The sequence below is a fragment of the Ictalurus furcatus genome, chromosome 11, assembly GCF_023375685.1.
Source record: "Ictalurus furcatus strain D&B chromosome 11, Billie_1.0, whole genome shotgun sequence".
In the NCBI taxonomy this organism is placed as follows: domain Eukaryota; kingdom Metazoa; phylum Chordata; class Actinopteri; order Siluriformes; family Ictaluridae; genus Ictalurus; species Ictalurus furcatus.
This window is the reverse complement of record NC_071265.1, coordinates 23,562,428-23,578,435: the sequence shown is the minus strand read 5'-3', so window position 1 is coordinate 23,578,435 and position 16,008 is coordinate 23,562,428. Positions and strand designations below refer to the sequence as shown.

The 16,008-nt window shown below is 42.0% G+C and overlaps 1 protein-coding gene across 3 annotated transcripts; it reads left to right on the top strand.

Moving 5' to 3' along the window:
- The first annotated feature begins 693 nt into the window (after nucleotides 1-693).
- tgm5l (transglutaminase 5, like) lies at nucleotides 694-14,654 on the top strand. 3 transcript variants are annotated; one of them, XM_053636918.1, is made up of 15 exons: nucleotides 694-841; nucleotides 1,079-1,255; nucleotides 1,732-1,974; nucleotides 2,153-2,271; nucleotides 3,669-4,065; nucleotides 4,162-4,297; nucleotides 4,422-4,525; nucleotides 4,677-4,916; nucleotides 5,037-5,069; nucleotides 5,210-5,239; nucleotides 5,429-5,638; nucleotides 6,075-6,232; nucleotides 6,527-6,663; nucleotides 7,492-7,677; nucleotides 14,335-14,654. In XM_053636918.1, the coding sequence occupies exons 1-14, from the start codon at nucleotides 835-837 to the stop codon at nucleotides 7,643-7,645; spliced, it is 2,145 nt and encodes a 714-aa protein (XP_053492893.1). In that variant the 5' UTR covers nucleotides 694-834; the 3' UTR covers nucleotides 7,646-7,677; nucleotides 14,335-14,654. The 3 variants fall into 3 exon arrangements, with proteins under 3 accessions (XP_053492893.1, XP_053492892.1, XP_053492894.1); XM_053636919.1 differs by lacking the exon at nucleotides 14,335-14,654 and having other exon boundaries at nucleotides 697-841; nucleotides 3,669-3,797; nucleotides 3,888-4,065; nucleotides 7,492-12,657; XM_053636917.1 differs by lacking the exon at nucleotides 14,335-14,654 and having other exon boundaries at nucleotides 695-841; nucleotides 7,492-12,657.
- The last annotated feature ends 1,354 nt before the right edge of the window (nucleotides 14,655-16,008 follow it).

Here is a 16,008-nt window from a genome sequence, read left to right as displayed (position 1 = left end):
AGACACAACAAATTATTTTTTAAATACAACTGCTTGTATGTCTATTTAAGTGATCTTACTGTAATTATTGTAATTATTTTAATAGTTTTAATTGTTTGCGATGAGCTGGCATCGCATCCAGGGTACATTCTCGTCTCACATACAGTGTTCTGGAACAGGTTCCGGATCCACCATGACCCTAACTAGAATAATGGGCGTCTCGTAACCTATCTTTGTTACAAAGGGAGGATTTTGCTAAAGTAGTTTTTCTGAAGGCTATTTGAATCACAAACCCAAAGTGATGTGATAAAGAAGGAGAGATTTTTTAGTATTTGGAAGGAAATTTACATTTACTTGTGCTAAGTGCTGTGTTCCGTTAAAGTTTATACATAACTTAATTGCTTAAATCTTCGCCTATCCCATTATATGCCACACCAGTGAAAACAGGGCATGTCACATCAATCATGTCTGAACCAGTTCCAGTGAAACTTAGACAAGCCCACACTCAGCAACCCCACCCAAGTGTTGGTCGATGGCTGCTTTAGGGAAGAGTATACACAGATTTTACAAACTGGATAAAATCACGTCTTTGTTAATTGCAAGACACCATGATAGCAAATTACTCCTGAAAATTGTAAGCAATCTTATATCTGGAAGATAATTGCAGTATGACACATGCAATGTGTGACTTCAGCACTAGGGCAGGCGTCACTGGGGCAGGCGTCTGCACCCTGTACTTGGTTACACAAGAAATTCTTAGGATTGTTTTTGCATAGAAAGGAGTGGCATCGTGCTGGTGATATAAAGGAATGAGTTTATGACAAACAGCATTATACAGAAACACAACACTGACTAATGGAAGGTGAGCTTCTAAAATTCTGTCATGTATATGTACATGTAATGTGCTTTGCTTTTGATAAGTAATGTATGATACGTTCATATAATTGTTGAATATTTATACAGTTAGATTAAGCATAAACAGATTATCATGTATTCTCTACAACATTTTGCTAAGGCCTAACTGAATTTAAGCTTGACTTTTAAAAATGTCCTTTTAAAATCATCGTCTTGTTACTGTTCTGTATTTTTGTGTGTGCAGGTTTGAAACTTATGAATGCTAGCCTGGAGGAAGCTCAGAACCATGTGTGGCACAAGACAGAAGGGCTGAACTCCACTTCTCTAGTAGTGAGGAGGGGAGAGCCCTTTAAAATCACACTGAGCTTCAGTGGACCTTATATGTTAAGCAAAGATCACCTTATGCTCAGAACAGAACTAGGTATGAATCCACATTTTTGGCTGTATAAGAGACTTTTTCCTTTATCTTTCTGAATTATCTTTATTTTTCTCTCTCTATGTCCTTTATCTTTCCATTAATACACTTTTTAGGAAGGCTCAGGATTTAAAATATTGATTGATTGATTGATCGATTGATTGAAACACCTAGATGACAGTACTAACATCTGCTTACTAGCATTTGTTACTTTCTATATAAAATTCATGATATCACAACAATGTTAGACGTGAAAAAAGTGGTCTCAAACAGCTACCCTACTGCCATTCTCTCAATCTATAACCTTTTCCGCCCTGCAATGGGTTGGCACCACATCCAGGGTGTACACTGCCTTGTGCCCCCAGTCTCCTGGGATAGGCTCCAGACTCTCCAAGACCCTGTGTAGGATAAGCGGTACAGAAAATAGATGGATAGATGGATGGATGGATGAGTAACCTCCCTCTTTTCATTCTTCCCTGCAGATTGCCTTTATTGTGACATTCCCATCACTTCCTCCAAAGCCACATCTCAGTCCCAGTGGTCTGCCTACTTTCAGCAGGGCATGCTGGACCCCAGCGCCCCTCACAAGGCTTCTGTGTATGTGTACAGTCCTCCCACTGCTATCGTGGGAGTGTATCAGCTCCATCTGTTGCTCATGTCCCGCAATGGCTCTCACAGCTGTAGGGTTGGACAGTTCACCCTGCTCTGTAATCCTTGGTGCACAGGTGAGTCTGGATTTTCCTGAAGATGCAAACATTTCATCTTCTGCATGTGAAGTTACACTATACAGTACGCTGAACCATTCTGATACTACACAATACACTTATTTGTCTCATAATTTTTTGTCTCAAAGTTTATATCAGTAGTGAAGTGACTGAAGTTGTGTGTGTCTGTACTTTTTAGATGATGCTGTCTACTTACCTAAAGAAAACCAGAGGGAAGAGTATGTGAGGAATGACTTTGGCCTGCTGTACCAGGGCACGGCCAAAAACATCATCTTTAGGCCATGGGGCTTTGATCAGGTGAGAGCAGATTCAGTGTGTTACTTTAAGGAATGATAGAGGATAAGTTTGACATTTGACCTTTGGTGATTTTTCAAATGTAAGACCATTTTTCTAACTTTCACAATTATATTGATTGATGATACAGTACAAGCAGAAAATTTAACTGGTTACCCAGATTACACTTTACTATATATGTCTGGCTGCTGGCGAAAACTCTTCACATGGTCAAATTTTGACACTGTATATTATATATAGTTCTTAAAACTATAGATTATCCTTAACTGAAATTGATGTCTCAATCACAAAATGCTATTCCTATATCTACATTTATAACCTAATCTATTTTTGTAAAACATTACTGTAAAATTTTAAAGAATTCTAAGTTTTTAATGGGAAATGAGTTATCTCTTTAATTATCAGCATCATCCATAACAGTCACCTGAGTTCAAATTCACTAGCAGCATTTAAACACAAGCCTCATCATCGTCTCCTTGTTTGACTGATCTCTGTTGATGCAATATCAGTTCCAAAATAATCAATCATGCAGCATTTGACTTAAGTCTGAGCTCAGAAGGATGTAATTTTCGAGCTCTGTTCGAGCAATTCAACCTACAAAGTGGGGAAAAAACATGGACGCCTCCATGTTCGTCTTTTGTTAGCAACAAGCTAGCAAGCTAAATGTGATGAGTGATGTATATTTACCTCCTCAAATACAAATAAATACTCTATACAGCAGTCTGTATAGTCAATGTTATATATTTATCAAGTTAACATGTCTCTCTGTTGACTGATCTAAAGCAAGTACTTAATGTATATACAGCATTAGTAATTTAAAGATAAGAAATGCTGCTTTCTTTACTGCTGATGTGATGCACAGCCACGGTTAGTTGATATCACTTGCTGAACTTGGAAGAACTCAAAATTGAGGAGACCACCCCGAGTTCTAGAGTAGGAATTTCGAGTTGAGGCAGCATTTTCCTTGTTTTTCCCATGAAAAAAGGAGGTCAGGAATTATGAGTTACAACCTCTAGTCGAATGCTACATTCAGTCTGTTCTGTTGGTTATTTTTTTTGTCTTTTAATTAGGTCATATAAACATATTAAGAAGCAGAGCATGTCAGCTATTCTCTGTTTTGATGATTATGATGATGAGACAGCCCAATACATCGCAGACATTTTGACAGATAGTGTTTGATCATGAACTAAATTGATTAGGCTTATATTAAAAGTTGATCGATGCCTGACATTCACTGTAAGAGGAAATACGTAGCAAGGTTTTATACAGCCTGGTTTTATACTGCGTTTACTACTGCCTTTGGTAAACTCCTTCCTCAACATGATCTTTCCAGCCAGATAGACAAATTCAGGGTCTGTGGGTGGAGGTGCAGTAGATTAACTTATTATGTATGTTTTCAGTATGAGAGTGGTATCCTGGAGATCTGTATGATGCTGCTGCAGGTGAGCAATGAACACAAGAAAAACCAGAAGAGTGATTACGCTAATCGCGCTGACCCTGTTTACATCAGCAGAGTCATCTCAGCTATGGTGAGCAATTTTTCACCGTCCTCTCCTTCCTCTTTCCTGTGTCTGTCTCCGTTCTTTTTCTGCGTACTGACAGTGGGGTTTTTTGAGCAGATAAATAGTAATGATGACTGCGGTGTGCTGCAAGGGAACTGGTCAGAGACTTACAGCAATGGTGTCAACCCGTCAGAGTGGACAGGCAGTGGAAGCATTCTGAAACAGTGGGCCAAATCTGGCTTCAGGCCTGTTAAATATGGACAGTGCTGGGTTTTTGCTGCTGTCATGTGCACAGGTACTGAATACTGTATGCCTTCAATGCTGATGAGAAAGATATAAAATGTCTGCTTTTGGGTGGAAAATGCATCCTTAAAAACTGTGTCTTCATTAGTAATGAGAGTACTGGGAATCCCGACTCGTGTGGTCACCAACTATAACTCAGCTCATGACACTAATGGAAACCTGGTGATCGAGGAGTATTACACTGAGAAAGGGGAAAAGCTGCCACGTATTCGTGACAGCATCTGGTGAGTTGGGTGTTACTGGTGCCAGTGGTGTTTACACTACTGTAATAGCCTTACTATTCTGATTTCATTAATTATAATATGCCCAAAGATTTGGGAATTAAACCCTGTTATATATTCCTTGCAGGAACTTTCACGTGTGGGTGGAGTGCTGGATGAAGAGAAGAGATCTGAAAGCAGGATTTGATGGCTGGCAGGTGGTCGACCCCACTCCACAGGAGAAAAGCGGAGGTCAGTCTTGTTTCTTTGGCTGAAGCATATCATGAATCTCTGGAATCAGTTATAGTTATTATTTGATATTAATAGTACATACGGGTATAGTAATTTAATTGTGTCAGTACTTAATGCTGAATTACCCATCCCATGTCACATCTCATCACAGAAGTATACAGGTGTGGTCCTGCCCCAGTAAAAGCCATTCGGGAGCGTCAGCTCGACATGGCCTATGATGCACCGTTCATCTACGCTGAAGTTAATGCTGATGTGTATGTGTACATTGTGCGCCAAACACAAGTACTGGGCTACACCATTGAGACGGACAGAGTGGGTTCTCTCATATGCACCAAGAGCATGGGATCCAACCGACCACAGGATATTACTTCTAGCTACAAACACACCAAAGGTAAAATAGGAGGGAGGGAGAGAGTGAGATAGAGGGATATATTTTTAATTGTTGTTTTTTGTGTTGTTTTTTTTAACGTGTTTCTAAATTGCTAAAATATATTTTCCCCCAACAACGCAGCTCTACAGCCATCTGTCAGATCAACAAGTCCAAGTAAGTGCATTCCTAAGTACAGCCTATCCTGCTGTGTAATATTACCTTTTGATATGATATTTTATAGTAATGAAACTATATATATTATTTGTAAAGAAAAAAAAAAGGCCTTATTAACTATTGAATATTTTTGCTTACAGTGCCAGGACCTCCTCTAGCCAACAACCATGGTAACCTCTATCATTTCCTACTGTTATTTCTATTATATTTTTAATGAATAATTAACTGTTACTTTTTTTAATCAATGTTAATTTTATTTACTGTTTTTGAGATAGGACTGATAAAACATTGACTGTTTTGTGTGTGTGTGTGTGGGTGTGTATGTGTGTGTGTATGTGTTTGTGTGTGCTTGTGCGCAGGATCAGCACAAGGTCTTTCTGTAGAGCTGAACCTCATTCAAGTGCCTGTGGTAGGAGAAAATATCTCCTTCTCAGTCACTGTGACTAATCGTGGCAATATTATGAAGACAGTGAGAGAATACGTCAATGCTCAGGCAAAGTGTTATGACCACAGTCCATCTGATACCTTCTGGGAGGCCAATAACATCATCCAGCTTGCTCCTCATGGAAGTATGTGTTTGTACAAGTGTGTAGAATTTATGTTCATTTTAGGTAATTTCTATAAATCAGATTTAGCCTAAATCTAAATTTAGTGAAATGTTTAATCTATACATGTTTGAAAAGACTACTTCAGCGGGTCAGTAACAGTAGATCTACAGTTATTCATTTACTGTAAGCCGGATTGTCTGTGGTATGTTTATAAAGAAGGAAAGTATTTACTAAACCCATACTAACCTTTTGTCTTTGTGTGAAAAGAAACATGTCAGTGGCTTATCATTCATCACCAACCCAGTCCGTCTCTGACAACGTAATGCATTTGTGTAATGAATATTTTGCAGTAGAGCAATATTACTTAGAAAATGAGAGAAATTGTGTAATCAATCAAATTTCTGTGGTATATTCATGAATAACAGTCTAATATTTTTTCCTCTTGCTCTCTACTCAGGTAAAGTGCTACAGCACCAGATCTCATACAGTCAGTATTCAGCACTGGGGAATGAGCAGCTAGTCAATTTGGCAGCAGTCATAATGGATGCGGCCACTCAGGAGAGAGTCCTGGCTTCTGAAGAGTTTAACTTTGCCAGCCCAGTCATCCACATACAGGTACGAGATTCAGGCTAAAAACATATTACAGGAAAAAGAGGTCTTTACATTATGTATTCTTTTGATTACACATTTATATACACATCTACTTTTGAAGAAGCACTGCATAGAGGCTGATATAGTAAGTAATTGTAAATTAAAAAAAAATTCAGTGCTATAATTATAATCTACTTTATCAAGCATTGGCAATTACCGTTAAAGTTTAGTTTAAATGTTTAATGGAATTGTTTACTTACAAACTTGTGGAAAGCTGTCTATCCTTGTGTGATCAATATCACTGTTTGCTTTGTCCAGGTTGCTGATGAGGACGCTATCATTGCCCGCAGACACCAGGTTGCTATGGTGACATTCACCAACCCATTCTCTGTGGCAGTGAGAGGCATGTTGACAGTAGCCGGTTCAGGCCTGTTGGAGGACAAAGTGCTCATCAAGTATGTGAAAAGCTTTCCAGTTCAGTCGCAGTTTACTACAGTTCAATCTAATCTCATTCTTTTCTGCACTGATTGCAACCTGCCTTCCTGAATGTGCTGCAATAATGAGATCATCTCTTTTCTTTGGAATAAAGGGGTGAAAGTGCTTGTCATGACACTATGTTACTGTGAATATTGCACCACTTTCAAAAGGTTAAACCTCAGTCTTGTCTGGGCCAGTTAAGTTCACTGGAATAGAAGCTATTAATGAGTGTGCATTCTTTCTTGAAGGGTCATACACAGAGAGAAAGAGCAACAAAAAAAAGAACTGTTTCATGATGTCAACTTCCACCCACTAAATAACTATATAGTACATGCCTAAACTGGGTGCGGTGACTACTTGGCAGATAGGAAACTTCAGTATTGTCAGTATTAAGTAACTCTTCATCTTCACTATATGCTAAACCATCAGAAATGGCAGTTTATTTGTTGGCATGTGACATAAAGAAACAGTATGTAAAATATGTATGCAATTTAGACATGCAGATGAAACAGGATGTTTGTACTGAACAAAGTTCAGGTATTGAGTGTATGTACATACACAGAATCATATTAAAGAAAGCATGAATTCTGCAGTCAAACTATTTGTAATACTAACCAACAACTTTTATACCATCTGTATTCTGTGTCTGTGTATATGATCTCTGCCAGTTACTTGTTTATTCATTTTCTTCCAAATAGAGTATCACAATTTTACCAAATTGTAAAAATTACATTATTGACACTGAATGTATAGTACGTCCACTGTGTTCTTGTCTAAACTTGTTATCTTCTTCTTCTCTACTACAGTGTTGCACTTCTGCAGCCCAGAGAGACCATGAACAATGTAGTACGTTTTACACCAAAGATGGTAGGTGTGAAGATGCTGCACGCAAGTCTGAGACTGGATATCAGCCACACAGTTATCCGTGGCTTCAGAACCATTACGGTCCAACCAGCATGAAAAGGGAGAACCAAGTACCTGAACCACTGATTGTAAGATGTTTATCTGTTTGAAGAGACTAATATGAAACTAGGAATCTATAAATTATGAATGTATTATTTATTTACTGCATTGTTTTTCTAACTACGGTATACTCACTGTACTGATAATGAAGTGTTTGTATGCCCAACATTCATTCTATGTAATGTATGTGTTTATATGCCCAACATTTTTAAATATCATTTAAATAATGTATCACCCAAGTATTTTGTAGAGACTTGGCCCTGTTACTTATATTTGTTTTTCTTGTCGTTGGTTGATGTTTAAGGCTAATAAATTAGCTTTTTTTTTTTTTTTTTTTGTAATTTTCTGTGCCTCCATAATATCATTCAGACTAACATAACTAACACAAGAATGACATGATTTTTAATCACCATAACTTAAAAACAAACAAACAAACAACAAAAAAACGTCGGGGTCACGCATGTAACCCTGTTCCCTGAGAAGGGAACGAAACGTTGCATATAGCATAACAGTATGGGAACGCCTTGTGTGTGTGACCGGTATCTGGAACTTGTGTAAAATCATGCCTCTACTTATAGGTCTGCCATGATCAGGTGACGTGGCAATTAAGCGCGTCGCATGATATATATATATGGTACCTGTGAACCACGCCGCCAGCCTCTATTATCTGAAGCGAAGACGCAATTCACAGGCCTGCCCTGGTATGACAGTGCTATGCAACGTCTCGTTCCCTTCTCAGGGAACAGGGTTACATGCGTAACCCCGACGTTCCCTTTCAAAGGGAACTTCGATGTTGCATTTAGCATGACAGTATGGGAACGGGAATACCCACTCCGTCATACCGAGGGTACGGCCTGTTCAAAAATACCCAAGCCCGAGGGTCACTGCAAGACACTCGGGCCCGGGGTGGAATGGATATCCAGGCTGTAATAACAAATGACTGTATGTGGCGTAGACCACCCTGCAGCCGCACACACATCCTGCAAGGATACCCCTTTGGACAAAGCCTTCGAGGAGGTGACCACCCTAGTGGAATGAGCTCTTATGCCCAGAGGCGTGGCGAGACCGCGTGTCATAAGCCCTAGAGATTGCTTCCACTATCCAAGTAGAGATGCGCTGCTTTGACACAGCATCACTTTTCCTGTCACTGCCAAAGCAGACCAGCAGTTGCTTCGACTTACACCACTGCCCGGAGCGGTGGACGTAAGTACAGAGAGCACTTACTGGACACAGCAGGTGCATCCTCTCTTGTTCCGGTGTGAGGAACAGAGGAGGGCAGAAAGCCTGCAACACCACAGGGTGGGCAGCCAATGTAGGCACTTTAGGAATATAATCCGGCCTAGGATACAGGAAGGCCTTGGCTAATCCAGGGGTAAATTCAAGGCAGGAAAGGGCAACAGAGAGAGCTTGTAGACCTCCCACTCACTTGAGAGATGTCAGGGCCAGTAAAAGAGTTAACTTTAGAGTCAGAAGCTTCTCAGAGGCTGACTCTAAGGGCTCAAATGGGGCCCCTGACAGACCTTCCAAGACCACAGCAAGGTCCCAGGAAGGTATGCATGGCCTGCAGATGGGCCTCAGCCGTCTGACACCACGCATGAACCTCGAAGTTAGAGGATGTTGCCCCACAGAGGCTCCATCAACAGGGGCATGGCTGGCCGAAACAGCGGCCAAGTAACCCTGATTGTAGAAGGAGCTCAGCCCACTGAGAAACGTTCTTGTAAGAACTCCAGGACTGTAGCTATTGCGCAGTTTACTGGGTCTAGCTGACATTCCTCACACCACAAGACGAAGCTGCCACTTGAGTGCATACAATTTCCTTGTGGATGGGATCCACTCTAGGGGCTTGAATGGGGCACCCAACAGACCTTCCAGGACCACAGAAGGTCCCAGGAAGGTATGCACGGCCTGCAGATGGGCCTCAGCCGTCTGACACCACGCATGAACCTCGAAGTTAGGTAATGTTGCCCTATAGAGGCTCCATCAACAGGAGCATGGCTGGCCGAAACGGCGGCCAAGTAACCCTGATTGTAGAAGGAGCCCAGCCCGCTGAGAAACGTTCTTGTAAGAACTCCAGGACTGTAGCTATTGCGCAGTTCACTGGGTCTAGCTGACGTTCCTCACACCACAAGACAAAAAGCTGCCACTTGAGTGCATACGATTTCCTTGTGGATGGTGCTCTAGCATTTAACATGGTTTCTACAATCTCAGTCGTGAGACCAGAATCTATGAGCTGGTGCCCCCCAGGGGCCAGACCCACAGTTTCCGTAGTTCTGGCCGAGGATGATAAATCAGCCCTCTGGCTTGAGACAGTAGTTCCACTCTAGGGGCTCGAGTGGGGCACCCGACAGACCTTCCAGGACCACAGAAGGTCCCAAGAAGGTATGCGCGGCCTGCAGATGGGCCTCAGCCGTCTGACACAACGCATGAACCTTGAAGTTAGAGGATGTTGCCCCACAGAGGCTCCCTCAACAGGGGCGTGGCTGGCCAAAATGGCGGCCACGTAACCCTGATTGTAGAAGGAGCCCACCCTGCTGAGAAATGTTCTTGTAGGAGCTCCAGGACTGTAGCTATTGCACAGTTTACTGGGTCTACAGTGGATCCCTGCAGACGGGAATCTCCCAAGGAGTGCCATCTCGCAGGGATATTATTCCTCAGAACCATGTTCGAGCTGGCCAAAAAGGTGCTACTAGCAGACTGTCTTGGCGAACTCTCGCTAGAGCTTGTGGGAGCAGAGCGATGGGGGGAGCAGCACACAGATGTGACCTCGGCCACATGTGTGGACTCCACCCCAAAGTCTCCCAAGATCCAGCTTTATCTTGCTCAGTGTTGATAGGATTGACACTACGCATGTTGGGGATAGAAACACCCTCATCGTAGTAGAATCCTATAACCCCTAGAAAAGTTGTCCACTGCACCGGGGAAAGCATACTTTTCTGAGATTCAACCTGAGCCCCAAGCTCTTCATGTGGGCGAGAACAACATCTCGATGTTGAACCGCCAGCTCCCTGGATCGTGCTAGAATTAACCAGTTGTCCAGGTAGTTTGGTACACAGATGCCCTGGAGTCCCAATGGAGCCAGAGTGACATCCATACACTTTGTGAAGGTGCGAGGGGATAAAGCTAGTGATATTCCTATGTGGAAATATGCACTTTTTAGATCTATCGCCACAAACCAGTTCTCGAACTGAATCTGTGGCACGATAAGTTTGAGCATCAGCCTCTGAACCTGTATGTCCGAAGAGTACGGTTCAGATGACGCAGATCTAAAATTGGCCACATACTCCCACTTTTTTGCGGAACAGGAAATAATGGCTGTAAACCTCCCTCCCTTCGGGAACGGGATACATGTTCTATGGCCCCATTGTCCAAAAGGGAGCTTACTTCCTGCGCTAACGTCGGGCTCTGGTCTGTGCTGACTGCTGTGGTGAGCACACCTGTGAACGGGGGGGGTCGAGCTATAACTGGACCCGGTAACCCTTTCTACAGTAGACAGAACCCATGGAGACACATTTGGCAGTAGTTGCACGCTGCCCAATGGTCTTTTAGTGATGTTAACTATTCCACATTCTATTGGAGGGAAGCATCAGATTTTCGTTGCTCTGTGACAGAGAACACTGAAAACCTGGGGACCGCCTTGGCTAGGGGAGGCCTTACAGTAGCACTGGGGGCTACCTGCCCTAACAACCTCATGGCCCCAGATACATCCCTCCATGGCCCCTCAGGACCACTCTTCTTTGCCTGCTTGGCCTTTATGACTGTTCTCAGATCAGGCCTAGTAGCAGACCGCGACTGTGGCTGCCCAGTTACCCTGGCTGTCTCCGGGGGTTGGCGGGCTGCCATACTCGCCTTCTGGGTCTCCCTCACACTAGTGCTGGCCCAGGCTCCACTCGTGGATGCCCGGGTGAGCTTGAGACAACAGGGAAGGAACTGGCTTTTTTTTTTTTTAATGCCGCCATATGTCGAGCTCACTCAGCAGGTCTGCTTGGTAGGCCTGCAACCCTGTCATTGTCTGCAGTGACCCCCAAGCAAGACTACTACTGCATAGGCTTGCCCACCAATGCCATGGTGGCCTTACATGGCTTGGATGCAATCCGGCCCCCGTAATTATCTGCCGTCGGTGGAGAGAGGTAGCTCCCAAGCGCCTCCTCCACCTTGAGCATAGCTAAATAGCCATGCCGTTCATTCTCACAATGGCCGAATAATCCAACATCGTGGGGTTATGAATATGGCTTATGCGTGGTTTTCCCCCAGAAGCCTGAGATTTTGTCATAAACTTTTGGAAGACAGGGGAGTTTCTGCAGTGTGAGGGATTTTACTTTCACTGGGTAACCAAAATCCAGCGGAGAGCCGAACCCGGAAGACAGAGAAAGAGATAGAGCAGCGCTCGTCTCCGGGTCCTCTTCCGGATCCATAAGAGATCCCCCGAACCTGAGACGGCTGGCTGCCTCGGCAGCGGCCGGCCCAGATCCGCGAGGCTCTGAAACCCGACTCACTTTGGCTTCCGTTTTTTTTTCAAGAAGAGCGCGAGTCGCGAGCTGAGCTGCTTAATGTAGGCGTTACCATGCACAGCCTCTCGAGGCTGCCATAGCATACTACACCGCTAACGCTTCACCCAGAAAGTGTGCACTTTTCCCCGTGATGAAACGGGAGCAAGCCGTAACACACTTCTTGAATTCTTTCTCGCTCATTACTTACCTTTCTTTTCCTCTAAAAAAGAGATAGAAAAGTTCAGAGATTTTGAGAAAATATCAAGTAGAAATGAAGCATTTTTGTCACACAAACAACAGACATGCAGTCTCGCTGAAGATAATAAGGCTGGCGGCGTGGTTCACAGGTGCCATATATATATCATGTGACGCGCTTAATTGCCACGTCACCTGATCATGGCAGGCCTATAAGTAGAGGCATGATTTTACACAAGCTTCAGATACCGGTCACGCGCACAAGGCGTTCCCATACTGTTATGCTAAATGCAACTTTCAAATGTTCCCTTTCAAAGGGAACAAACTTGTTTGTTTGTTGTTGTTTTTTTTTTTACATTTTTGGCCAGTAGAGGGCATTATGTTTCTTTTATTAAATAACACAGTCCTGCTAACACAGGTTCGCACATTAAACTGAATTTATAAAGCAGTGATCACCGACTACATTCCCACATCTCCCTTCCTACAAAACTTAGTTCCTGCCGAAATACAAAACAACAAAATTGAGTCTATTAGATTAGCTGCAATGTTTAGGAAGATAGTGTCCCATTAATAGGATAGGTCATCACTAGACCATAGCATGTTAACATTTCAGATAGAAAACAGTCAGCCTAAAGCTGCTCAGAGAAAGGACTTGCAGTAAATATTCAGTGATGTTATATATATACTGCACACACACACACACACACACACACACACACACATAGGGAGTACATTTTCACTGTTGGTGTAGAGCAAATACTCTGGGCTTTGGTGTTCTGGTACTCGTCCGCCTCAATGTATATATATCAGAATAAGGGTTTGAGGACAACAACGCTCAGTTGCCCTGCAATTATCTGTCATCCTATCCAAAGTGTATCCCTGCTTTGCTACTAGGGATAAGCTCTAGATCTATCACAAGCCTGACCAGAATAAAGCAGTAACTGAAAATGAATGAAGGAATCAATGCTCAAAGCAGAAGATCATTATTAACAGCATATTGACCCTGTTCATACTTTAGCCATTGCAGAAAAGAAATACAAGATTGCCTTCTGTGAGAATTAACTGCCTTATCCTCAGTCTGAGCCAAAAGAATCCCCCGATTCTCTTTTTCCCCTCTCTAAGGTAATGCTGTGTGTGTGTGTGTGTGTGTGTGTGTGTGTGTGTGTGTGTGTGTGTATGTGTGTGTGTGTCTTGTTCTGTTGGCAAGAGATGCAGCTATTATTGATTGGTAGCGGGATAATGAAAAGAGCACAGTTCAGTGCACATTGCAGTTTCTTTCTCTTCCTTCACTAAATCTTTGCCACGAACTAGCCAGTTACTGATGAATGTCACTCATCTACAGATCAACACTGCCTAACAGAGCATGACTGTAATGAACCTTCAGTGAAGAGTTTGCAGATCTTGTTTACCATGAATTCCCAATGGACTTATGAATACACTTGTTTTACCCACAAATGTGAACAATATTGCACATAGGGGGCTCAAGGTTAAATTATTGAGACTGCAACATGAGAAATATTAACATTTCTCAAAGTACAGTGCATTCAGAAATCATTTTATTTTTGTATGCTGAAAGGTATGATGTACAAGATGTGCTACAAAAGAAACACTGAAAATTAGCTGATCATCTATAATGCACATTTGACCAATGCATTTTACTTTTGCATTGAATCTATTAATGCTAAATGAATAAAGAGTATGAGATCAAGTGATGGAGGAATAATCTGTAGTAATGGATTAGGTCTATGCATGCACACAAGGGTCTGATCTATTATCAGGCAGAAGACAGGATAGTATAATGCATCTATTATTCACGCACAAATATGATGCCATAAATTTACTATTTACGTGATGTGGTCGGCAGGTTTTCATGAGAGCAGCTTTTATGTATCATGCCATAAAAATAATACGTGCCAAGGACATTTTTCTCTCTAAGGAAGCAAACTAAAAGGAAATCACCTATTTGCCCTTGCCTAATGTAGTTGTCATGTTTTCTTTTTGCAGCGTTTCACATTCACGCCACACTTCCCGTATCCAGCGGTCATGTGGACAGATGTCTTGGAAGAATTAAGAACAAACTGCAGAGCACCATGACTATGTTGTGCCAAATGTAAAAAGTTGAAAATTATTTTCTGTACGACATTTTTGGAACATTTAGGGCCATTCTGAAATATTTACACAGCGATGTCAAATAACAGTTTAAAGTTGCAGTGTACATTTTTAAATCTAAATCTAAATGTTAAATGCAGCAGACAGTAAGCACACCACCAAGCAGCTCCACAATACTGTATGATCATAGGCAAGGTCTATGAACAGCTGCTCTGAAAAACAGGAACACCAATGGACATCATCGAGGCCTTTAATGCTGCAGGTCAGTGGCTAAAAGCTGCCTCTATGCTCTCCTTTCTGAAGGCAATCAGAGATGAAGACTTAGCATCATGTCTGTATTATGCATCAGACTCTGGTGTAGAGCTCTACTTTAGAGTGTGCACTGAGGCGCCAAGTAGATCCAGGTAGAACCGTCAGAGGAAGATAGAGGAGTGTTTTCAGAAAGTCTAATGGACTCTGGCCTGCTTTACCATTTCTAATCATTTGTTCTATACAAACAAAAATCAAACAGAAGATGGTCAAAGAAACAGTGAGTAACATCATGGATAAGGACTCTGTAACGCCTAATGCAGTTGAAAGTAAGCTCTCACATTTTATTTGAAAAATTCATAAGCAAGGAAAAGAGCTCAAAAGTTACATTATGCTGAATACATTTGAGTACTGTTTCTCTGCTTTTAGGTCCATTCAGGAAATTGGAAATTCCACAGAAGAAAAATGGAATGCATGTTATTAGGACATTCATCTCCTTGTTGAAATATTTACTGGGGATTAAATAAATTAAAACAAGCTTCCCAGACAAAACATTTCTGTGGATTAATTAAAATGAGTTTCCGTGGACCAAGCTTCCAGGATGATGTCAATATGCTGTACACCTGGACGAATGTGACCTACCATAGCCTGGTTTGTTGGATTCAGAGATTTGACTTTTATGCTTTATATCACCAAACCTCAATCCGATCAATATACTGTGGGATTACTTAAAACAGCAGGTTCATGACACTCATGACAGGTCTCCTCAACTGACAGGATTGGCACTGTTATTAAGGCATGGGGAGACATAACCAAGCATAAAAAAATCACACTTGGGGAATAGCTGGTTCTTTCACTTTTCCTGTGTTGGTGATTTACCTGCTGTTCCAAATAATGTCAACTTTCTATGTGATTCAGGCCTGATAATTTTGTAGCTAGTCAAAGTGCCCTAACGTCCCCACCATTCTTTTTGTTTGGCCCTGTGCACCCTACAGTCATCACTTTGGGAATACTTTGATCCTGTTCAACAAGATGAGCTAAAATAATAATAAATAAATAAATTAAGTATTAATATTACAACTTCCATCACCCATGTTCAGATTATTGAACACAGTCACCTGGACTCAATTACACACTTACACAATATAAGGACTCTCATATCCATTCATAAACTGCAAAGTATATGCTCAGTGTGAGGACCCATTTGAGAGCTGAGTATAGAGTTGTATTGAGGATCTAATTAATAGGTTGAGGACTGAGTTGACGGCTTGGTAGACAGCTAAGATGTGTGGGGACTGGGCTCAAGGTTATCTTGCACTG

What these genes read in the sequence shown, in the direction of transcription:
- tgm5l (XM_053636918.1), top strand. An exon ending in CCAGCTTGCTCCTCATGGAA is followed by an intron (nt 5,639 to 6,074) that starts GTATGTGTTTGT and finishes CTCTCTACTCAG; the next exon opens with GTAAAGTGCTACAGCACCAG. An exon ending in GCCCAGTCATCCACATACAG is followed by an intron (nt 6,233 to 6,526) that starts GTACGAGATTCA and finishes TGCTTTGTCCAG; the next exon opens with GTTGCTGATGAGGACGCTAT.